Source organism: Bos grunniens, chromosome 24, assembly GCF_055505025.1.
Source record: "Bos grunniens cultivar Pamir isolate PY7600 chromosome 24, Bosgru_T2T1.0, whole genome shotgun sequence".
NCBI lineage: Eukaryota > Metazoa > Chordata > Mammalia > Artiodactyla > Bovidae > Bos > Bos grunniens.
Genome location: NC_141188.1, coordinates 43,260,135 through 43,283,346, shown reverse-complemented (window position 1 = coordinate 43,283,346; position 23,212 = coordinate 43,260,135). Strand labels below are relative to the sequence as shown.

The 23,212-nt window shown below is 47.9% G+C and overlaps 1 protein-coding gene across 29 annotated transcripts in view; it reads left to right on the top strand.

Moving 5' to 3' along the window:
* Positions 1-22,486, top strand: part of PPP4R1 (protein phosphatase 4 regulatory subunit 1) — a 53,352-nt gene extending 30,866 nt beyond the window's left edge. For 16 of the 29 annotated variants that reach the window (XM_086373177.1, XM_086373171.1, XM_086373173.1 and 13 more), the window contains 14 exons: positions 696-803; positions 931-996; positions 1,639-1,797; positions 2,141-2,268; positions 8,930-9,441; positions 12,065-12,213; positions 13,016-13,114; positions 14,493-14,678; positions 15,661-15,822; positions 18,021-18,121; positions 19,874-19,994; positions 20,079-20,213; positions 20,529-20,670; positions 21,391-22,486. In XM_086373177.1, the coding sequence (XP_086229303.1) occupies positions 696-803; positions 931-996; positions 1,639-1,797; positions 2,141-2,268; positions 8,930-9,441; positions 12,065-12,213; positions 13,016-13,114; positions 14,493-14,678; positions 15,661-15,822; positions 18,021-18,121; positions 19,874-19,994; positions 20,079-20,213; positions 20,529-20,670; positions 21,391-21,554 (2,232 nt within the window). In that variant the 3' untranslated portion in view covers positions 21,555-22,486. The remainder of the gene's footprint in view (positions 1-695; positions 804-930; positions 997-1,638; positions 1,798-2,140; positions 2,269-8,929; positions 9,442-12,064; positions 12,214-13,015; positions 13,115-14,492; positions 14,679-15,660; positions 15,823-18,020; positions 18,122-19,873; positions 19,995-20,078; positions 20,214-20,528; positions 20,671-21,390) is intronic. The other 13 variants (XM_086373178.1, XM_086373172.1, XM_086373174.1 and 10 more) reach the window with 3 other exon arrangements.
* Positions 22,487-23,212: the final 726 nt, after the last annotated feature.

Sequence of the window (23,212 nt, the reverse complement as noted above, 5' to 3'; positions counted from 1 at the left end):
GTCCTCCTAGTATTTGCCTGGGCCGGGGGTGGACGTAATATATAATGACGACAGACCGTCAGGTTTCCTTATATTTTAACTCTGGGGGGGAAGGTATTCAAATGCATTGAGCTGGTTTTCAAACAGTCCTCACTTTGCCTGGAATGGTGTTATCCAATTCCTGTGCATCTCAGACCTCTGTCCATGCCTTCCTGGAGCCCTGGTGTTGCAGAGTAAGTGTGTGGTCTTCCCGTTTGCGAGTTTCAGAGACAGTGGGTGCTTTGCACAATGAGGGCTGGCTGTGTGCAGGCTTTCCTTAGCAGTGACGGTGCCCTGCGTCCAGACCCTTCTTGTGGATGGATAGTCTTTCCTTTGAGCAATCACCATTTATTCTCTTATCAGGGAAATGTAGTTCTTTTCTTTTTTTACTTTTATTGGGCAAAATGATTAATAAGGTTGAAACTATAGGTAAAAATGCAATTTTTAGGATTTTCTCTGGGTTTATTGTACCTTAATAATCATTGGGCTGATTCTGTTGGTAGTAGTTAATACCTGTTTTTCTGTCTTCAGCTTGGACAAATAGGATGAATTTTTCTGTGATGTATAAGGACATCATGTCATTTTTTATACTTCCTTAAGTTACATACTTTTAATAAATTGGCAGAAGTCTTGGTGTGAAGGTGCATTCAGTATGTCTGCACTCTCATTTATTTTAGATAATGTGCAAAATGGCCCCCATGGTTGGCAAGGACATCACGGAGCGTTTGATCCTCCCTCGGTTTTGTGAGATGTGCTGTGACTGCAGGATGTTTCATGTTCGAAAGGTACTGTGCTGGCGGTGGTAGGATATGGGGTTCTTCTCGTGGCTACTGTATGATCTGTGGAATTGAAAAGATTGTTTTTAAAGAACACTGTAATATTTTGAAATGTCAATGATGCTTTCATTGTCAGGTCTGTGCCGCCAATTTTGGAGATATTTGCAGCGTCGTCGGCCAGCAAGCTACTGAGGAGATGTTGGTAAGGCCTGCAGACAGAAACCAAGGAGAAAGCAGTGCTTCACAGAGCAGCACCTGAAGTTTGAAATACATACAGTGGCCCCCAAATTGTATTAACATAGTTCCAGAAAGATAGTATGACTTTGAGAGTTTAAGTTTCTGTAACCTGGGTGTTTGTATTGTGTTGTGTTTAAGGACAGTTTGTTAAAAGTGCAGATGTTAAGAACCATCAATCCCTTTTTAATTCCATTATTATAAAATCAGTTCTTACTTATTCAAATGAATCTTTCATTTTATTGCAATCCTAGAGTATTTTAGTGACCAATTAGATTTACAGCAGGTGATTTTTAAATGGTTAGTTCATGGGATGTAAGGGCTTAAAGTACAAGTTAATGTGCTCGAAGAGTTTTGGAAACCACCTATTATGCAGAGTCATTAAGTACAAACTCGAGCTGTATTTGTCAGGAGTGTCTTTGCTTTTCCACAGTCAGTAGTGGAATGAATTGGGTGTGATTTATTTAAAGCTACTAATAGCTAATATTAAATGAGTCTTCTAAATTTTGTAAAGCTAATGTTTTAAATGCTGGGAAAGTGAGAAATGAAGTAAAAGTAACAACTGAAACCTGCGTGTGTCTGCCTAACGATCGGGGCCCCTCTCGCCCAGCTGCCCAGGTTTTTCCAGCTCTGCTCGGACAACGTGTGGGGCGTCCGCAAGGCCTGCGCGGAGTGCTTCATGGCCGTTTCATGTGCCACGTGTCAGGAGATTCGACGGACTAAACTGTCAGCGCTCTTTATTAATTTGATCAGTGATCCTTCACGTTGGGTAGGGCTTTGTTTAATTATCATTTTTGTAAAACAGTGCATGTTATAGAAAATACGATTTTAATCCCATAATTTAAGAAATAATTTATCAGTTATGTTACTGCTGATACTTCTGGGAGTAGACAATGGACTACTATATTAACTTTTGTTTTTTTTAAACAGGACAAAATTTCTATTCCATGCAAATATTTTGTAGGGTCTCATATTCACATCCTCACAGTTTGGATATTCAAGCCAAGATTAAAAAGCTTAAAAGTAAAAAGGAGAAAATGACTGAAGGGGAATTGTAACTCCTAGCTGAGGATAGACTAAGGGTCTGCACATGTCCTTTCTTCCCTCTGTAGGTTCGGCAAGCAGCTTTCCAGTCTCTGGGACCTTTCATATCTACGTTCGCTAATCCATCTAGCTCGGGCCAGTATTTTAAAGAAGAAAACAAAAGCTCAGAAGATACATCAGTAGAAGACAAAAATAGGTAAGATCTTTAAAAACTTTGCTTTCAAGTTTTACTGCTTGTGAGCAATTTTTTCATTTTCACTACTTTTATTATGTTCTTTTTGGAGAGTTTATTATTTCTCTTCATTATAAAAGTTCGTAACTATTTTTTATAGAATCTTATTTTAAACACATCTGTTAAGCATCTCTTTGGTTAATTGTGTATTGAAATGAGAAGATGAAGATGCATGTAACAACTAGCTCGGTGCTGGGCACATAGAAAGCTGTCGTGATAGTCGATAATTTTTGAGTAAGTTTATTTAATAATTAATTTACCTAGTAAACCATCTGTTAACACTTAACAAAGAATATAAAGTAATGGTTATACAATTTAAAGGGTTTGGTTTTTCAAGGAGTAAAACCTAATTTAGGAGTATATGTTACTATACAGTTTCTTACCGTTATTTTCCTCTTTAGTCAATTTCCTTTTGGATCTTCAATTCTCTGTCTGCAGAATAATGACTATGTCAGTAATCATAATTATTTGTCAATTGAGGGGGAAATATTTTAATGATAAGCTCTAAGTTGGTGTACTTACTGGGGCTTCCCTTATAGTTCAGTCAGTAAAGAATCTGCCTGCAATGCAGGAGACCTGGGTTTGATTCCTGGGTTGGGAAGATTCTCTGGAGAAGGAAATGGCAATCCACTCCAGTATTCTCGCCTGGAGAATCCCATAGACAAGCAGTCTGGTAGGCTGCAGTCCATGGGATCATATGAGTCAGACATGACTTAGCCACTAAACCACGTACCACGGGTGTACTTATTAACTGAAATATCAACTTTTAAGAGCATTTAATAAGACAAAAAACTAAGATCGTGGCATCTGGTCTCATCACTTCATGGCAAATAAAAGGGAAAAAGTGGAAACAGTGGCAGATTTTATTTTCTTGGGCTCTAAAATCACTGCAAACGGTGACTGCAGCCATGAAATTAAAAGACGCTTGCTCCTTGGAAGCAGAAGTTATGATAAATCTAGACAGCATATTAAAAAGCAGAGACCACCACTTTACTGACAAAGGTCCATATAGTCAGAGCTATGGTTTTTCCAGTAGTCATGTATGGATGTGAGAGTTGGACCCTAAAGAAGGCTGAGCACCGAACTGATGCTTTCAAGTGGTCATGCTGGAGAAGACTCTTGAGAGTCCCTTGGACAGCAAGGAGATCAAACCAGTCAATCTTAAAGGAAATCAACCCTGAATATTCATTGAAACAACTGATGCTGAAGCTGAAACTCCAGTACTTTGGCCACCTGATGCAAACAGCTGACTGATTGGAAAAGACCCTGATGCTGGGAAAGATTGAAGGCAGGAGGAGAAAGGGAGGACACAGGATGAGACGGTTGGCTGGCATCACCAACTCAATGGACATGAGTTTGGACAAACTCCGGGAGTTGATGAAGGACAGGGAAGAGCCTGGCATGCTGCAGTCCATGGGATGGAAAAGAGTCAGACATGACTTAGAGATTGAATGACAACAATAAGGCAACCAAATTTTAAAGCTTAGAGGACACCTCTGATTTTTACTTAAAAATGTTTTTTTTTTTTTTTTGCATTTAATTTTAAATTGAGTTTTAGTTTTTACGATTTAGTATATCCTTGGGGGAAAACAGCCCAGACCTAACTTAACTTAGTGCACGGGAAACACACACAGACTCTGACAGGTGTGCCCTTGGGCCGAGTTCCCTGGGCACCCGTCCCCCTTGTCACAATGCTAATGGTCGTTTTCTTCTGTAGGTCTTGGTTCTGTGGCATTTCCTCTCTTGATGTTGTGACTTGGCACTCCTTCCTTTCTTCTCTGCTGCCTTGTTCTACCTTTTTGCCCGTTCTTCTCCTGTCCTGCTAAATAGTCAAACAAACCCAAGGTACTGTTCTCTGTGAAGGAAGAAGAATCACCCTAAAGCTGTCTTCCTAGCAAGGAAAGTCACTTCTTTTGAAAACCATTGCTGCAGGACGTTTTTCAGTGATGATGGGCGGTGGGGGTTTTCTACTCTTCAGTGTTAACATCAGCAACCTTTTCGCTAGTGGCACTAATTGTATAAAGACTGTTGCATAGCTTTTATTTATTTATGAATCTGGAAAAAGTCTAGGAAATGATAATGTAAATTTACAGAGAATCGTATAGGACAAGGATGAGTAGACTTCCCGTAAAAGACCTGCAGTAAATACTTTAAGTCTCTGTCAGAACTACTCACCTTGTCTTTGCAGACAGTCCGTGGTGTGTGGGCTCAACTGTGTTCCAATAAAACTTTATTGACAAAAACATTGGTGTGGCCAAACATGGCTGGTGATTTTGCTGGACTGCTTCTATAGGATCTTGTTGGAAGAGCCGTTTAAAGACTGTTAGTTATCTTTTGGCTACAAACCTTAACTCCCCTTCCATTGTAATGAGGTCTGTCTTAGTGTCAGGTCAGTGCTATTGTAGCATTGGACTTCTGCTATATTTTTAGACTTTGTTGACTTGTGTTAATGACGTTGGTGGAGGGAGGAGGCAGTTCCTGGCTGCAAAGAATTTTGTAAGATATTGTAAACCGTCATGTAGTTCCATGTATTATTCATCTCAGAGCCATTAGCTGGATGGCCCACTCTTAAATACGTGTTGAGCTGCTTTAAGTCTAGTTTTGCTTTTTAAGGTTGGTTGATTGGTTGATTTCGCAAAACTTAATTGAACACCTACTATGAACCAGTGACTGTAGCCAGATACACAGGACTTGGTTCTTGTTCTCAGGGTCCTCTGAGTTTCCTAGAATTCAGATTTCTCAAGCAGATGTCTTACAAAACAAGTTTTTGGCAATGTATTTCCACTGCTGTTTATTTTGTTTGTATTGTTTCATCTGATCCTGGAGATACTTAATATCACTTACTACTCTTTGAAGCATGTATTGATTATAAACCCCTGACTTTATAAAATGCCAGGTTTCTCTCTCACTCTCCCTGGATCGGGCTTCTTTGAAGGTGTTGAGAAAGGTGCTTCCAGAGTGGTTAAGTGTTGAGATTTGCACTGTTATCTGAAATGAGCACCCCGTCTTCCATTTAGCTAAACCAGGTATTAATATCACATTACTCTCTGCACATGCTGCTGCCTTTTGGGTCTCCCTCTTCCTGTCTGGGATGCCATCCTCTTCTGCCCACACCTCATTTAACAGAGAGCTGTCTGGACGGACGACCTCAGTGTCTTGGAGGAAACCCAGAGCGTTTTCATCCTGTCTTGAGCGCTGGAGAACAAGCGCTGATGTGGGCCTGTCTCCTCATCCTGTGCTCGCACACGACATCCACAGACTGCAGGTCCCCTGCGCAGTAGCCTGGGTTTATCTTGTGTTCTCACACCATCACCAGCCCTGGCATGCGCTCAGCACGTGATAAATCTCAAATGAGTTAATGTAAGAAAGTAATGGATTTTATCCCAAAAGCCTTAAGTAACTGAATCGTTTTTGGTAGTCTTTGTCCCTTTAGTGTAAAGCTAACTTTGTGTAAGTAAAATTGATTGTTATTGGTTTAAATCTGGAAGTATTTCACTGATGTTGAGACTCCATTAAGTGAGCACGTGGACTCCGTGTCTGCTGTTGCCCCGCATGCCCATGCACTTCTGGGACCAGCGGTTCCCCAGTCACTTTCCTAGGCCAGGGTCTTGGCTCACCTGGACCCTACGGATGTTAACTGTCAGCCAGTGTAGATGCCGAGGGGACGTGGGTGCTGGTGGAGACGCATTCCTGGCTGACCCTCTGGCGCCGAGGAGCTGGGTGCTCTGCTCACTGTGCCAACCCCTCTCCTCCTTTCTCCGAACGGCGTTTGCATGTATGGCAGTGTTTGCAAGACTGTTAGGAAGGTCAGAATCCTGACCATCTTCAGCAGCTTGATGGTGCACTGGTTATTACTCAGCTTCAGGAAAAAGCATATTTAGAGAATTTATATTTTTGACAGTTTGAGTCAACTGGTATTCATACAGAATTTAATAATTTGCAGAATTTCATGTGAGGGAAGATGTTTTTCTCTCTTGAAAACTGTAGCAGGAGTTTGAAGTCAGGACAGATTAGTAATTTTTCATTAGCAGATAGAGTGACTTGGCTGGTGACTCTGCTTTTCCTGCTGAGAATGTTAAAATTTAACTTTAATGCAAGATGGGGCAGTGATAAAGGAGCTTCAGGCCCTTGGAATAGTTTTCCAAACTAATTGGCTTTGAATTGGGTTCTGTTTGTGAATTTTAAATGGAAATTTATTAAGTTCTTCAGATAACAGATGACGTCTGAAGTTTCAGTCATTTGCTCCCCACCCCCACCAAGCAACATTCTGTTGCTTTGATTTTTAAAATTTAGTTTGCATAATATCAAAAAAGCTGTAAAATAGCACAGAGAATCCCATAAACCCTTCTTCTAGATTTCTTCAAATGTTAAGATTTTACCATAGTTGCTTTATTATTTTTCTGAGTTCTTTGAGATAAGTTTTAGACATGATATTCTTTCTTAAATATTTCACTCTGTATTTCCTCAAAACACACAGACGTGAACACATAACCACAGTCTCATTACCACAATTGAAAAGTTAAAATAGATACAATACTGTCATCTAGAGATTTCATTCAAATATTACCAATTATCCCAATCATTTTTTAAAACAAAAGAAAAAATATCTTTAATAGAGAAGATGGTTGGAAAAACGTCATGCAATTCATACGCACACGGAGGACGTTTGTTACACACGGGAGCACTGGCTTGGAGGACTGGTGGGGAGCTCCAGGTGCTGTAGGCCTCACAGCCAGCCCCTCGCCTTATGAGCAGGGTGTGCACGTGGAGCCCGCAGTGTGCGTGCAGGGCGAGACTCGCGCTCACACAGCTTGCATGTACACGTGGCCTGGTTTATGGTTTATCAGAACGAAGGAGAAGCACCAGAATTTTAAATGCTGTCACTGTGTGGTCTGTTTTCAGATGCCTTTTTAAAATGTTTGTATCTGTATCTAAAACCGCTTTGTAAAATAATCATGCTGTTTTCAGAAAATTGTTTCTGAAAACAGTGTAAACATTCCTACAAGACAAAACCTAATCCGGGAAGAGGTGACCTCCCGAGACCACGCACGGTGGCCAGGGTATCACGTAGGTGGTGCCGTCACCTGCCAGGGTGCAGGCCGGGGAGCCTCCTGTGTAATGTCTTTTATTCTGTATATTCAAGGGTCTGAGTTTCAGGGGAGCACCTTTAATTTTCCCCCACACACTCACCTGACATGTGTCCATCCTCACCTCCCTGTCATGGTTCTTAGAGAGAGGTGTCTCATCACCTGTCTCATCTGCCCGCCTGTGTTCTCAGCCCCCGTCTGTCCTCCCGAGAAAGACGTGGCTTTGCCAGCTATTCCATCAGCCTCCTGCATCTCCAGTTCTTCATCTCTTCAGACTTTTCTCCCTGCGCCGCACGCACCCTTTTGTACGAGAGGAATGCCGCACTCTTGGTTACTCTGCACGCCTGGTGTGTGGACACGCAGGCCCAGCCCACGCTCATCCTCCTGAGTCCCCTCTGGTCTGGCTCAGGGTCTGACCACTCTCCCAGGGCGTCACCACCCGGAACTGCATGTAGATCCCAACTCGGCCCATGCAGACGGCAGAGTCTCCTCTCTCAGCCATCACATTCGCATTTCTGTTTTATGAAAGCGTCTGAGCTCGCTTCCCCTCAAGCCTCGCAAACGCTGACTGGTTGTTCTTCAGACACAATTCCTGTTGTTTCCACTGAAGCCTTCCTCCCATCCCCACCTCCTATGATCATGGGTATGCTTCTGTATGCACTGCTTTGCCGGTGGTCACCTGCTCTGTTGCTCTTTGCCTCTAATTACAACCTCAGGAGCAGGACCTGAGTCTCATTCACACACAGATCCTCAGTACAATGTCACCTCCTGGCTCCTAGTAGGTGCTCAGTACACATTTGTTAAATGTAATTGAGTCAAATAAACTTTAGGGGATAAACTTAACTCCAGTGATGGATGTAGTGACTAATGAGCTTTACGTTTAGTGGCTTGTACCATCTCTCTACCAATTAGGTCATGACTCCTACTTGGGGGAAACATCTGGGAGTAGAGCTGAAAGTGCAGAAGAAGTAGAATTAACTGTATTTACACTTAAGTGGACTTGAATGTATTTTGTAAGATAGTAAATAAGGATCTTTTCTAGTGCTGCATGGAGGGGTTTGTTTCTTTTCAGTGTGGGCAAGGCGGTTTTAATTCTCAGCTTGTCAGTATGTCACTGGAACAATCCTAAAAATCAGATAATTTAAAAGATGTATTTAGCTTAAAATGCCCTGTGGGAATTTATCTTCCTACTGTTCCTTTTTAGTTTATTATTGAAATTAGCATGGTATTGTATCATCACAGTTCTTAATTACCTTCTTCAACTAATACCTGGTAGTTTAATATCTAGACTTAACTGATGTTTGCTTCTCTGAACACAGAACACCTGATGGAAAAAGAAGCATCATCAGTGATATACACAAACTGCTGAATTTGTATGGATAATTTGTAATCTTTAGTATTTAATGTTTAAAGTTAATATTTTTAAAAATAAAAGTCTTTAATATTTAATTTTAACTCTAAAAGCTTTAAGTAGTATCTTTTATTGGTTTTCTTCAGGAATTATCTTGATACTTTGACTCTCTTTTTCCCAAATGAAGCAGTGAAAAGATCAGGGGTGCAGATGCTCCAGAGGACATAGAGGCCAGGCCCACTGGGGGCGATTCCAGAGTCCACCTGGAAGAGACACTGGCGGAAGGTGCTGAAACCCTGAGGCAGCCGCCGGGTGAACTGAGCGCTCCCGCGGAGAGCTCCTCACCTCTCCGGTTGTCCCCGGAGCCTCCCCCAGACGCGGCTGGCAGTGAGGAGGAGCAAGAGCCCTGCCCCTGCGGGTTAGCGTCCCAGCCAGAGGCGGGCACCGGTGCACAGGACTCAGCTCCCTTGGACCAGGAGCTGTACAACTCCTTCCACTTCTGGAGGACTCCTCTCCCTGAGATAGACCTGGACGTGGAGCTGCAGCAGGGCTCCGGGAGCGAGCCTGGCCCACAGGGGCTGGATGTGGAGCCCGAAGTGCCCGCCCCCGGCTCCGCCAGCATCACCATGGCCACCAGGAAGGAGCTGGAGGAGATGATAGAAAACCTGGAGCCACACATTGACGACCCCGACGTGAAAGGTATGGGAGGGAGTTGGTTCTTTGTTCTGATGAAATGTTACTTTCTGATTTTTTTCTGCCAGAAAGATTACCCTTTAAAAATTGCCATCAACCATTGTCATCATGCATTCTTATCTTGAGTATGATTGGTCTGCATTTTAGGGAGTAAATTTTAGAGGACCTTGTCATTGTCTGAATGTAGCAGGTTCCAGTGTCCTGGTTCACAGATCGCTCTGATGTGTTCACACACACTCACTGGTCTACGGGTTAAACCTCGAGTCCTGCCTCTACTCATCTGCCCTGGGTCTCAATAGACAGTGCTTTGTTTTACAGAAGGAGGACTGTGTAGGAAGGCCCGTGACCTGTTAGCGGGGATGAGATGCCCGTCTTCCTGTGAAGCAGGATGCGGTGCTCATGGGTGAGGGTCACCCTGGCGTTTTCGTGCCCCAGTTCAGCCCTTGTTCCCAGTGGGTTACACATGTGTCACCTGGGTTCTGCCATTGTGAAAGGCAGCCTTGAAGGTCGCTGTGTGTGACTGTAAAAATAGCAAGCTGCTCTCACATGGTGGAATAGGGGTGTGGGGAGAGGGCCCAGGCTGCCCCATTCAGGGGGTGTGTACTGGGAGTGGTTTACGGTCTGAGCGTGGGCATCTGACGCCGGTGACATCAGAGCATCATCAGGGTTCCTGACCACGCTAACCATCAGGGCAATCTGGAATGTCACCGTAAAACAGAAAGCAGTTTTGAAAAATCCCCAAGCTGCAAGTCTCCAGATCTTCTGTGGGCTTCTCTGTTCTTTGTAAACTGTCAGTTTGCCCAGTGTTAGCAGATCCCTGCAGCAGACAGAGCCATACCTTCAGTGTCCTTCTAAACACACAAAATCTAGTTACATTTAAACTTGGGAAATTTCACCAGTGGAGGTGAGGTCAGCAGTTGTCTTCGTTGGGCTTTGGCGTCTGTTGTCACTATATGGTCACTGTCTGGAAGACTCACGTGGCACATGCAAGGTGCTGGGTAAGGGATGCTGGATGATTTAGTCGATGAACAACTGTTATCAAACATCAGCATTGCGGACAGAAAGAATGGCATGACGCATTTAAATTGTAGCAGGTTTAAGAGCTGAATTAGAGAAATAAATAAATCGTAATATAGTATTGGTACCAAAATCTCAATTACAGGCTGTAAATTTTAAGTCAAACAGTGTTAGTCACTGTTTGACGATGGGAAACACACATATGAAACTCATATGTCCGTATAGCTCTTTTCAAAAAGCAAACTACACAGATTACTTTTAGCTTATTTGTTTAAAAAGCATTTAAAGTAGCATATTCAATATTCCCATTAATGTTTATTAGGTGTTAGAGAATTGGCTGACTAGCAGGCGTGTACAGAGCGCCCTGCGGAGCAGGCTGCCTGTGTGAGGTATGCTCTGTGAAAGGCTTCCTGGGACAGGGTCATCGGGGGTCAGGGACACAGACCCCCCCTGCCGTGTCTACCGGGGACAGAGCACTTGCCCAGTCCAGAGCATGGACCGGACAGTTGGCCTCCTTTATTACTGCAGTGGTTTCCTTGTGGGAACTCAGAGGATTCTAAAAGGGGAGCAGAAGTGACTAAAGGATTAGTAAAGATAGCCGCTGAGATTCCTGGAAGAGTGGGGATACAGTCCACGAGTAAGCTTTCACAATTGGACACCTCAGTGTAATGTGTTCAGTCAGCTCGTCATCCTGTACATTTCCTGTGTCTCTGCTGCCAGTAACTCACAGGAAACTTTATAGTAAATTTTATAAATGCTGTAGCATGGTAATAGGCTATCTTAAAAAATGCTGATTGCTTTTTAATCATCTTTAAGTAGAGCAGGAGCCCGCTTTCTCATCTTTGTACTAAGTAAATTTGCAGTTAAACTTTATAAATTCCTATGTTTTGAGCATCCAAGTGGATTATTACTTGAATTAATGCTAAACAAAAATTTTTTTTTTTTTTTTTTTTTGCTAAATTCCTCATTTGTTAGGGGCAGAGGAGGAAGAATGCTTATCTTCGCTTTCAACAACTTTTATACAGAAGATGTAACTCAAAAGTTGTAGACAATGCTATGTATCAGACTTGAGCACTGCTGCTTGGTGATCTGTTGTTTTGCTTTCCCGAGAGCAAGACAGTGCTTGTTTGGGATCCCTGTGTTTGGGGCAAGTCACCGATTTCACTTAAAAATATTAGAGGAAAATATAAATAAACCAGAGTAAGATGTGAGATGTTTAAATGTGACTGCCACAGACGTCTTTGTAATTCCCGTGTTTTATGTTGGCAGGGTCTGTGTGACTGCTCTCCTGCTAAGGTGGCTTAGTAAGTAAGCCAGTCCCGCTCATGGTCCCCAAAACATAGTTCACTGACCTTGAAATTGACTAGATAGCACCTCTTCTCATACTAACGCAGAATAATGCACAGTAGTGGGTAAACACTTTAATCTCATGAAAGCGTATTAGTTTTCTACTTCTTCCCTGGGAAAACTAATGATTGACCACAGTAGTGGTCTCTCCAGCTTCTCGAGGGTAGTGTCCCCAGAACACTGCGCCTCGTTGAGCTCATAACAGCGTCCGCGCAGGGGGAGTCCCGCACAGCGGCCCTGCTCACAGCTGTCCTTCCGCCCACAGCACAGGTGGACGTCTTGGCTGCTGCCCTGCGCGCCTCCAGCCTGGACGCCGGTGATGAGGCTGGCGAGGCCCCCCGGAGGGCCCCCCAGGACGAGCTCCCCAGCTGCCGGCTCGACCATGACGCCGCAGGGCCTTTGATCAGTGAGGAGGTGAGGGTGCTGCGGGGCGGGCACATGTTCGCGGGTGGCCATGGGGCTCATCCCGGCCACTTAGTGCCCCCCTTCTTCATAAAGTCACCGTGTGCCATCTCTGTGACACCCAAGGGTCACTGCTGGTACTTGGAGTTAGCAGTTGGTCCGTACTCCCCACCTGCCCACCGCAGCCCAGGTGAGGGCACCGCAGGGGGCAGAGCTCTCTGTTGGGGTGACGAACTCCTCCCGTGTCTTTCTGGAGAGGCGCTGGGTCTCTGACCGGCCTCTCCCTGCAGCGAGCATGGTGTTGAGCGAAGATCGGGACTTGAGGCCAGGAGTGGGTGTGGGCTGTGCTGGCCCCCAGCCTGTGTCCTGCACTGGCTTTCCCCATGCTACCGTGTCATCTGTGACAAGAAAAAAAGGTATATTTGTGAAATTAGAAATAGCCAGGAATAGAAACAGTAGAAGAAAAACTGCACATGACATACCGTAGAAGAGTCGACTGTAGTACGTCTAAGTACTGTTTTTATTGATTGCTAATTTTAGATACTTGGGCCTTTTCAAAATTACTTCTGAATTTGCTTTTCAATTACATTTCTTCTGGAATTTATTTTTAAACCTTAAGTAGCGTATTCTGCAAGTTTTGACTTGAGGCAGGAGAACTCTTAGGAGGTCTTACATCTGTTTATAAACGTTGAAAAGCATGAAGACTTTATATGCATTCCTGTCTTTTGGAGGTCATGAAAGGTGAGCAGTTTAGATGGTGTAAGAGCAGGGAGCTGCCTGACAGGGGTGGCTGTCTAAGTGACTTTTCTCCCAGCAGACCATGGACTCTGCCCTCCACTACATTCACAATGACTCGGACTCGGGCACCAGCAGTGGCTTCAGCCCCGATGAAGAAAGGAGAGCTAAAGTCCAGGTCAGTGACCCCAAACATGTTACTTTCACTCTGCTTTTCAACCCACTTCTCCCCGAATTTTGCCCTTCTGATAATGTTTTGGAAAGGAGTGCTTGTGTGTCATATTTTTGATGAGAAGATTCAAGCAGTGGAGTGGAGGACAAGCAGAGACAGAGGTCTCACACCATGACCCCTTTCCCCCAGGGTGACCACAGCCACCCTCCTCCTGTTTCCTTAGAGCGTGTCTGCGGGCACATGAGCACATGTGTGCGCACCTTTGTCTTTCAGAGACAGACAGGCTTTCACGCCTGGTCTTCATGCCTGGGTTGTGTGGCTTATAAGGTGGAGCTGGGTTTCAGAGAGGAGAACGTGGACACAGGGCCAGAGCCGCCATGAGGTGCCGTCGGCCACAGGGTGACCTGCGGCAGAGGCTTCAAGTGTGGGACCGCTGGGGTGTGGTGGTGCCTTTTTTTCTTTTCGTTTTAAAAACATCGTGTCTTTGAGCTCTTTTGCACAGGAACACAGATCCACCTCCGCCCCAACCCCAGCACAACAACCCCCCTGCCCCCCCAATGTGGGCAGGGCTGTGGCGGGTGTGCAGGTGTGCAATGACATTACAGGTGAAGCCCATGCATCATGATGGTGCCTGGGCCAGAGGGGGCAAATCCTTGATTTTTGTTTGTTCTGTTGATTAAAAATGGAGTCCACATTCACAGTGTTTTAAAGCACGCTTTCCAAGCCAGTACATACAGACTGTCTCATTGGTTCCATGAATTTCCACTTTATTTTTAAAAGTAGAGAATAGGTTTACCAAGTTCAGAACTGAGCTTCCCTCACAGTTATCTCCAGCACCCACTTGGTTTTTCACCCAAGGCAGCAGTTGTGCCTTTATCTTACAGCTCCTTGCCAAGTTGTATCACCCAAGATCATCCATACAGGTTGTTAGAGGTGTGCACACTTCAAGTTTCCAATTGCTTCCACACTTCAAGCAATTCCATACTTGCTAAAACTCCCCTCTGGAGGTGGTGGTGGTGGCTTTAAGATGCTGGCTGGTGACGGCGCAGGAGCAGGCCCGTTTCCTCTGGGTCTCTGGGTCACTCCAGACTCTGTAATCTCTGCCAGCACTGAACCACCTGCTCTTGTTTCTGGCGTCTTGTAAATTTAGTCAACAGTTCTCATCGTCGTCTAAGCTGTTTCCTGTTTTAAGGTCTTGTTTGTCGTCTTTGTCCTAGAGGTACTTTTATTCATTGATACATGTATTTCCCTTTGCGTGTTTTCTCATCTTTCAGTTATTAGAGACGTGGAGACAGGTTTTTCCTGCTGTATGAGATGCTGCATTAAATCCAGATATTTAACATGAGCGTACCTAATCTACAAAGTCTCACCCTGTCTCGTGTAGGACGTGGTGCCCCAGGCCCTGCTCGACCAGTACCTGTCCATGACCGACCCCTCGCGGGCACAGACCGTGGACACCGAGATTGCCAAGCACTGTGCCTACAGCCTGCCGGGCGTGGCGCTGACGCTTGGCCGCCAGAACTGGCACTGCCTGCGCGAGACCTACGAGACGCTGGCCTCGGACATGCAGGTGTGGGGCCGCCGGCCAAACCTGGGGGCCGGGGCGCGGGGCTGCGTGCAGAGGGTCTCCCTGCGGGTCCAGGCTCTCCCTCCACTCGCACATCGCGCCTTCTTTTGGACTAAACCCCTAAAATCCGATTCCCATTTGAACTGCCAACGTCCCCAACTCACAGAGGTGCTGGCGCTGTAGTCTGAAATGTATGTGCAGATTAATTCTTAAGAAAGTGAGGCCCTTCCCGCAGAAACAGTAGCAGAGGCTGGTGGCCCTGTCTGAGCGGTTCTCCGCCTTTGTTCCCCGGCCTCTAGTGGCTGTGGTGACAGTGACGGGATGGCTCTGAGCGGGGCGGGGGCTCCTCCGAGCACCCCGTCCTCCTCCTTGGGGGCACATTGCTGTGGGCACAGCGTTCTATCTCAGGAAGAGGTCCTGGTGTTTGGGAATGGGGATAAACCCCTTGTCCTAACCAGCTTCTCAGCAAGTAAAGTTTTAAGCAAAATAACAAAGTAAATTTTTAAGTTAAGATCACATGAAGAGAAATAAGTTTTTGACATAAAGTTGCCTATAGGGCATTCCTGTTCAGTGGTTCTTTTCCAGGGCTGCCTTCAAGAGATTTCCCCAATCTTGTATTTCTTTAATGGCCAGTTCCTTAAGAATATGTTTTAGGGCTGTTTTTAATCCAGGGTAGACCGTGTGGAGTCAGGAGGGGGACACCACTGAGAAGTCGGGTCCCCTCCACTGAGCTCGCCAAGCGTTGTATTCCTTCCTCAGTGAAAATGGGAATGATACATACTCTGAGGGACTTGATGTTATTCTGCCAGTTTTTGATAGAAAGTGAGCATTTTAAACTGGGTATCTATTATTACTATCTTATTTTGATTTCACTTGAGGTTAATAACACTGTTCAGATATAAATTAGCCTTCGTGTATTGTCCGGACGCTAAAGCACCAGGACTTTGTGTTCAGCTCACTAATGCCGTTGTCTTCACTCGTGCAGTGGAAGGTTCGAAGAACGTTAGCCTTCTCCATCCACGAGCTCGCCGTCATCCTGGGAGACCAGCTCACAGCTGCAGACCTGGTCCCAATTTTTAATGGATTTTTAAAAGACCTCGATGAAGTCAGGATAGGTGTCCTGAAGCACTTGCACGACTTTCTGAAGGTAACTTTTAAGTCCTTTTACAGTAAAACACTGGACTTCCACTGTAGATTTAGAGTTTTGACTCCACGCTGCCATCAAGATAGGTTCCCGTGTGTTCCGTGAGAAATGTCGCCATGAGCTTGATGGCAAAAGGTGACTGAGAAAATAGTCCCACTCTGATCAGTTTTGCTGGTGTCACTTTAGTGTTTAATTTAAAAATCACACTGAGTTTCCTTTGGAAATGATGTTAGATCATGGTTACAAACATTAGTACATTTTTTTCTCAAACATTACCGAACTGAACACAGAAAATCCCGTAGACGTTCAGCCTTCTGTGGTGTGTGGGAACTCCGAGAGGCCCCCTTGTCCTCACCCTCTGATGTGGACCGTGGTCTCCAGTAGGAGAGCGCTGACCATAAATGGTTTAGCCCTGGGCAGCTACCGTAGTCCTAAGTCTGAGGTGCAGGAGAATTATAATCACAGTTTCTCAGACTGTCCTGGATTGTTCCCTCGACTCAGACCCCAGTGGGGAATCGCATGTTGAATTGAAGTGTCTCTTCAGATCAGCCTCCCTTACGCCCACCTTCAGTGGCCTGGGCCTGTTTGAAGAGACTGGGCCGGTGATCTTGCCGAATGTCCCCAGTTTGAAATGTCTGAGCGCTGTCAACTAGTCAGATTTAGTTTCACAGGTGGTGCGGGCAGGGGCACGGCCTCTCTGCATGGGTCCCGGGTCTCCTCTCAGGGGTAACACGGTGTGGGCTCCTGGGGCCCCGGTGGTGCTGAGTCCAGGCTCCTGGTCATGGGTCGGCGCCTCCTCAGTGGGCAGTGCGTTCAGGCTCTGAGCGTCTCTCCCCGCTGCTTCTGCACTCGTGCGTCTGTACCCAGCTCCCCCCGAATCACTTATGACTGTGTGGATTGTAAAATACCAGTGTTCTATTTTTATAACTCTTTCTGTATTTACTAGTATTTCCTGTAAAGATAACCTTTTTCTTCTCTTCCTCTGCCTTTTGGAAGTTTTTTTTTTTTTTTTTTTTAAATAGTATCAGTGTGGGCTCCAGAATTACCTTTTTATTCTGTGTAACATAATCCATTTCTGTTGTTTGTTTGAAGCATGAATTTGGCAACTGAAAGCCCTTGAAGCCACCTTCTCTGTCCTTTCTGCCCTTCATGTCCAGGCACGTCTCACTTTCAGGCCCGGCTTCTCCTGTCTACCCAGCAGCCCTGGTCCTTTCTGGGGAGCCTGGGCATCTGGAGCTGAGCTCCAGGCCCTCGTTCTTAGGGGACAAGAGCTTGGGGAGGGGGTTTGAAAAGGCATTTAGTTTATATGGTGTCTTCACTTCCAGTCCAGTACCATTTCCTCTCCTTTCTTCACACTTTTTCTTGTGGTAAAAACTCTGTTTTTTAGCATCATTACCATATTTAGTCATTTGCTAATTTAGTTGAGCAAATGAAAAAGTTTCAGAATTGCTCCAATAATAAGTCAACATGAAACCAGCCACATAGTGGTCAGGACTTCCTTTAGCACACTGTCGTTAGAATGTACTCCCTGAAGCTAGAGAGTCAGAATACTGAGTTTAAGCTTAGACTGTTTCTTTGTGGCTCAGATGGTAAAGAATCTGCCTGCAATGGAGGAGACCCAGGTTTGATCCCTGGGTCAGGAAGATCCCCTGGAGGAGGGCATGACAACCCACTCCAACATTCTTGCCTGGAGAATCCCATGGACAGAGGAGCCTGGTGGGCTACAGTCCATGGGGTCTCAAAGAGTCGAGCACAACTGAACGACTAATAGACACATCAACTTTTAGAGGTTGCCCCTCATTGACTATGAAGCTACTTTCAAGTATTTACAGAACAGTTATTGGGATAAATTAATTTTTTTCACTCAAGTATTTATGAGCACCTACTGTGTGCCATTACAGTGCCATGCACTGGGCACAGATGTGTGAGCAGGAGCACGGTGCCTCCTCGGGGTGGCCCTGGGGTGGGGGCGGGGTGGGGGCACCGCGCAGCGGAGGCCAAAGGAGGCCATACGCTGGGCCAGGCAGCAGAGACTGCCTCCTGATGGTGGGTGGCGTATCAGGGGAGGTGGGCCTCAGCCAGCGCTGGAGACGGCGTCTGTCCTCCTCCAGGACTGGCACATGGTTTACAGTTGCTCAGCAGCAGGTGAGGGAAACTATCTCTGCCTCGTCCTCGTGAACGCGCTTATTTTGTTTCTTCAGCTTCTTCACATCGACAAAAGAAGAGAGTATCTGTATCAGCTTCAGGAGTTCTTGGTGACTGACAACAGTAGAAACTGGCGCTTCCGAGCCGAGCTGGCCGAGTGAGTCCTCACGACTGAACGACCCTTGGGGTGTTTGGGGGGTGGGGGTGTTGCTCCCCCTCTGCCTGCCGTGGGTTTACTTCCTCGTCACCGCGTGGATCTTCATTTCTGTCTGGTGTCCAGCTCTTTTCATGCGGCTTGTGATGTGGGGTCTGACTGGCAGTGGGTTCTCACAGATTTTTTTTTTAAGACTCTGTCACCTTCGTTTTTTAATTGTGGTAAAATACACTCAAGCACCTTTGCCGCTGGCGCAGTGTCCCCCCGTCCCGTTTAGAGCGTCTCTTCATCCGAGAAGGACGCCCGGCCACCCTCCGCCCGCCCGCCCGCCCGCCCGCCCGCAGCCCAGTCAGTCCGCCGTGTCCGTACATTCGAGAGCATCTCCTCCAGGGGGCACCGCGTGAGCCGCAGGCGCGTGTGCGGCCCCTTCACACAGCCGTGCTGTCGTGCTCATCGCGGGGCAGCTGTCGGAATGACCTTCCTTGTGACGCGTGTGCACTGCTCTGGTGAACACACCACCGGTCAGCCCGTTGCACCTGAGTGGGTTCTGCGTTTCAGCTGGTGCGGGCGCTGCTGCTGTGAACACCTGTGGGTAGGAGGTGGTTTCAGTTTTTTGAGGTGGACATGCTGGGCCATCCAGTGATTGTGTGTTCATTTGATCGAGGAGCCGCGTGGCTGTTTCCACAGCGGGTGCCGGCTCTTGCACCCCCACCAGTGACGGGTGTGCCCGGGTTAGGGGGGCATTTCTCCACGCTTCCCTCTTTTTCTACTTGTAGCCAGTTTCGCAGCAGGTGTAGAGTTGCACCGTAGGCCTTGGTGTGTGTTTCCGCAGTGATTAGTGATGCTCACCTTCTCACATGCTGTTGGCCACTTGTACCTGTTCTCCGGAGAGATGTCTCTTCAAGTCCATTGCTTGTTTTTCAACTGGGCATTGTCAGAGGTCTTTATTAAATATTCTGGATTCTGGGCATCACCTGCATTTTCAGAAGACACCTTTGCCTGGGTGTGGGGTTGGGGTATTTATTTCAGCGCATTCCAGGGTCACTGACCCGGGCTCTGTCCCACCGGCCTCCTTCTCTGCAGCTGGTGTGACGCGGGGCGTCCGTCCAGGCAGCAGCGCCACATCAGGTGGTGTCTCCATGTCAACTTTGTGCCCGGGGCACTTTACACAGCATGGGCTGCCGTTGCGTTTTGCTGAGGGCTCTACCTGGAGCTCTCCCAGCCCTGGGCTGGGGTTGCCACCTACGTGGTGGAGGCTGCCCAGTGCGGGGCAAAGGGAGGCCCTCTCTCCCCTTGGTTGGGCCTCAGTCCTGGGGAGGCCTCACCCTCCCTGGGGCCGTGTCACTGCCTGGATCTGTGCTCCATCTGGGCAGTGCTCCCCACCGCGCTCCAGCAGGACGAGACTCTTGCTTGGCATCAACAAGGGGTCTCGGCTCAGGAGGCTCCGTCTGGCCTTCCAGGCCAGCTTCCAGGTGGGGTGCTGACAGGCTTTGCTGCCTTTCCATGGAGTTGGGGGCTTGAGGCTTCTGCTCACGAGGGCATGGCCTCCTCCACTCTCCCAGGCTGGACAGGGTCTGCAGGGCACCTCTCCCGGGGTCTGCGTGCCACTTTGTTGTTTACCTGACTGCACACATGACCCACCGTGCGTTCCACTCTCAGACTCCAGCAGGACGGCGTGTGCTGCAGGCGAGCAGCCGTCTTTCGTGCTGGCTGAGGGGTTGTGACTACGTTTTTGTCTCTCTCATCACTCTGCAGACAACTCATCTTGCTCCTAGAGCTGTACAGCCCCCGGGATGTGTACGACTACCTGCGCCCCATTGCCCTGAACCTCTGTGCGGACAAGGTGTCCTCCGTGCGCTGGATCTCCTACAAGCTGGTAGGTGGTCGCGTTATTACAGCCCTGGAGCAGCGGCCTCGGTGAGGTCGGACAGCGGTGTGGCTCACCTGCGTGTCCCCCCAGGTCAGCGAGATGGTGCGCAAGCTGCACCGGGCAGCACCGCCCACCTTCGGGGCGGACCTCATCCAGGAGCTGGTGGAGAGCTTCGGCCGCTGTCCGCGGTGGTCCGGGCGGCAGGCCTTCGTCTTCGTCTGCCAGGTGAGGGCCCCCTTTACTCCCGCCCTGTCCCTGAGGGCAGAGCTTTGCTATCTGGGCTCCCTGTCCCCCGAGCTCCCAGTAGCGGCCATTGGTGCGTGGAGTTCCCGGGTCTGTGAAGGTAAACATGTCGCCAGGCCTCTGCTGTGCATCTCCCGGGGACTTACTGTGTCACGCCGAGTTCCTGAGTGCCCGGGGTATTAGTTTAAAGGTAGTCGCAGGACTATGAGGCACTTCAGCGGTTTCTGAAGGGCTTCTCCGGCTGACATTCCGGCCTGGTCGATGGAGCCAGCAGCTGACACAGGTCTCTGTCCCCAGACCGTCATCGAGGACGACTGCTTGCCCATGGACCAGTTCGCCGTGCAGCTGATGCCACACCTGCTCACCTTGGCGAATGACAGGGTTCCCAATGTGCGCGTGCTGCTCGCGAAGACACTGAGACAGACTCTGCTGGAGAAAGGTGGGCCGGCAGCCTGAGCGGGAGGGCTGGGGCTGTAGGAGAGTCTGACACCGAGTCGGGGCGAGGAGAGGGACGCTGAACTTTCACCCGCTTGTTCCACGTGACTTTGTCTTCATACTTTGAACTCAGTAGTGTGGCCAGTTGGGTAGCCAGCGAGGACCATGCCTTCGGCACCCACCTGACTTCCATCTCACCGTCGGGGCTGGAGGCGCGTGTGTGTCAGGCGGAGGACGTGCCCTTAGTGTCTGCTTTGCTGCAGATTGTAAGCTCCTCCTTCGAGACTCAAGCTGTTAGATTGCCCCCACCTAAAGGCCTGATAACTGTCCCTTGAACGTTTGGATTCATGATCGGGGACAGGTAGAGTTTTGCGTAGACAAACTTTGAAATAGGACACAGGGGCCTGTACGTTGCTCCCTGTTTCTCCTTGGGAATTCATCGCTGACTGCTTGGAGAAGACTCTGGTTCTCTTTGTGTAGGTAGTTTGTATTTGGAAAAGTTTTTCCTCTACCTAAGTCAAGTAATGGCTGTAACAAGCACCAGTTTTAATATATTTATTAGCATTGCTGCCATTAGATCTCAAAAGATTTAGTCTGTTACAAAAACAAGGTAAATTTTTGATTCTCTTACATTCGGGTTTCTTCCGTAGAACTTGAGTCAGTCTGGGTCACTGTTGGTCATCCAACAAAGCTAACTCTGATTGTCTGCACTTCCTGTTTGCAGAGCACTTCCTGACCTCCGCCAGCTGTCACCAGGAAGCCGTGGAGCAGACCATCATGGCCCTGCAGATGGACCGCGACAGCGACGTCAAGTACTTCGCCAGCACCCACCCGGCCAGCACCAGGATCTCCGAAGACGCCCTGAGCACGGCCTCCTCCACCTACTAGTTGGCGTGGTCCCGGGGGCCTCCCGCTCCCAGGGAGCCGAGGTCCCACTGGCGCCCACGCGTGGCCGGGACAGCCTTGGGGCCCGTCCTCCCACGACACTCGGCTGCAGGTGCAAGTTGCCTACACCGATTCCAGGGATTCTCAGAGTCAAGAGAAAGTACAGTCAACGCCGTTGTTTCGTCTTGACTTGAAGGGAAAACACTTTTCTCAGAGGATTATAATCGTCACCGAAGCCTTAAATCCTTCCGTCTTCCTGACTGAACGAAACTTGAATTGCCCAGCGTTCTCCTTGGAAGGGATGCGACGCCGAGGCCTCTTTGCTTCCCGCTGGTTGATCTCACCTCCGAGAGACGGAAGCGCAGCCAGAAGGTGGAGACTGCCAGCACCAGGCCTCGCCGTGTCCACCCGGGCAGGGCCCTGCAGGGGCTGTGGCCGCCGCCCCGTCCAGCCCAAAGTGTGACTAGTTTAGCCGTGCATAAACGGGGAGGAGATATTTTTTGGATTTCTCCTGAGGGCTCAATGCTAACACTACGTGGAGCTGATTGTGACTCTTAAATGCAGCATATTGCTGTGCACACTCACAGAGTCTGCCGAGCGTCTGTGTCCTGGTTTCTTCATGCTGGTCATGACCCGGAGGAAATTTATTAGCACGTATTCTGTATGTCAGGTGTTTTTAACTTGATCATGATCGGCTCTGAGGTGCAACTTGTCTCACATACTGTATACCCCGTGCCCCCGGGGAGGGCCGCAGTCTGTAATCATGCTCTTGGACTGTTGTGCACAAGTTCTCTTGTCCAAATAAAATTTATTACTAAGATCTATACAGAAACGGACACACTTCTGACTGCTTTCTAGAATAAATGCAATTTGTGACCTGTATTAATGATTTTAGTATAAAATGGGAAAACTGGATTAAAATATTTGTCTTTTAACTAGTTTGGTAACTTCTTTGAAACTTGTGCACATCCTGGGCTGGTAGCGGGGCCTCCCCCCCGAAGGCGAGTATGCACCCCGGTCCCCACCCTCCCACCACCTGGGGGGGGGTCTTCACTCCCAGGAAAGGCCTCTGAGCCCAGGTCTGTGCGTGCGAGGGGATGGTGAAGCCTGCCCGCCCCGCGTCTGGCAAGTGAGACGCCGCGTGGACAAGCTTCGTGAAGGCTGTGAGAGATGCTCACTCAAGTGGCTGCGGCACTCCCGTGGTTTCGGTTCTGTCTTCTCAGCTGGTGGGGACTCCCCAGGCATGTCATGAGCCCACTGTGACCTCAGACCTCAGGGATCCACAGGCTGCTTCCTGCGCTTGTCATTACAGATGAGCCTCTGGTTCCTCCTCCTCCATTATAACCGGATGTTTGTGCTCTGGGAACGTGTGTGGACAGATTCACGGAGATGAACAAAAAAGTAAACACACAGGTAATGTGTGACGCAGGTAATAAGGGCAGAGCCACAGAGTAAAAAGTGATGGGGGTGGTGGGCAGGCGTTAGGGGAACGCATCTGTGAGTCAGTGTAAGAGCAGAGACGGAAGGAGGTAAGGCCTCTTGATGTCAGCCTAGTTTCTGAGATGCATGTTCTCTGCTATTAGGCTATAAAGATATACTTTGTCCCTTCCCCCCCATTTCAGTTCCGTAAATTAATTAGAATTCTACACTAGATCAAACCA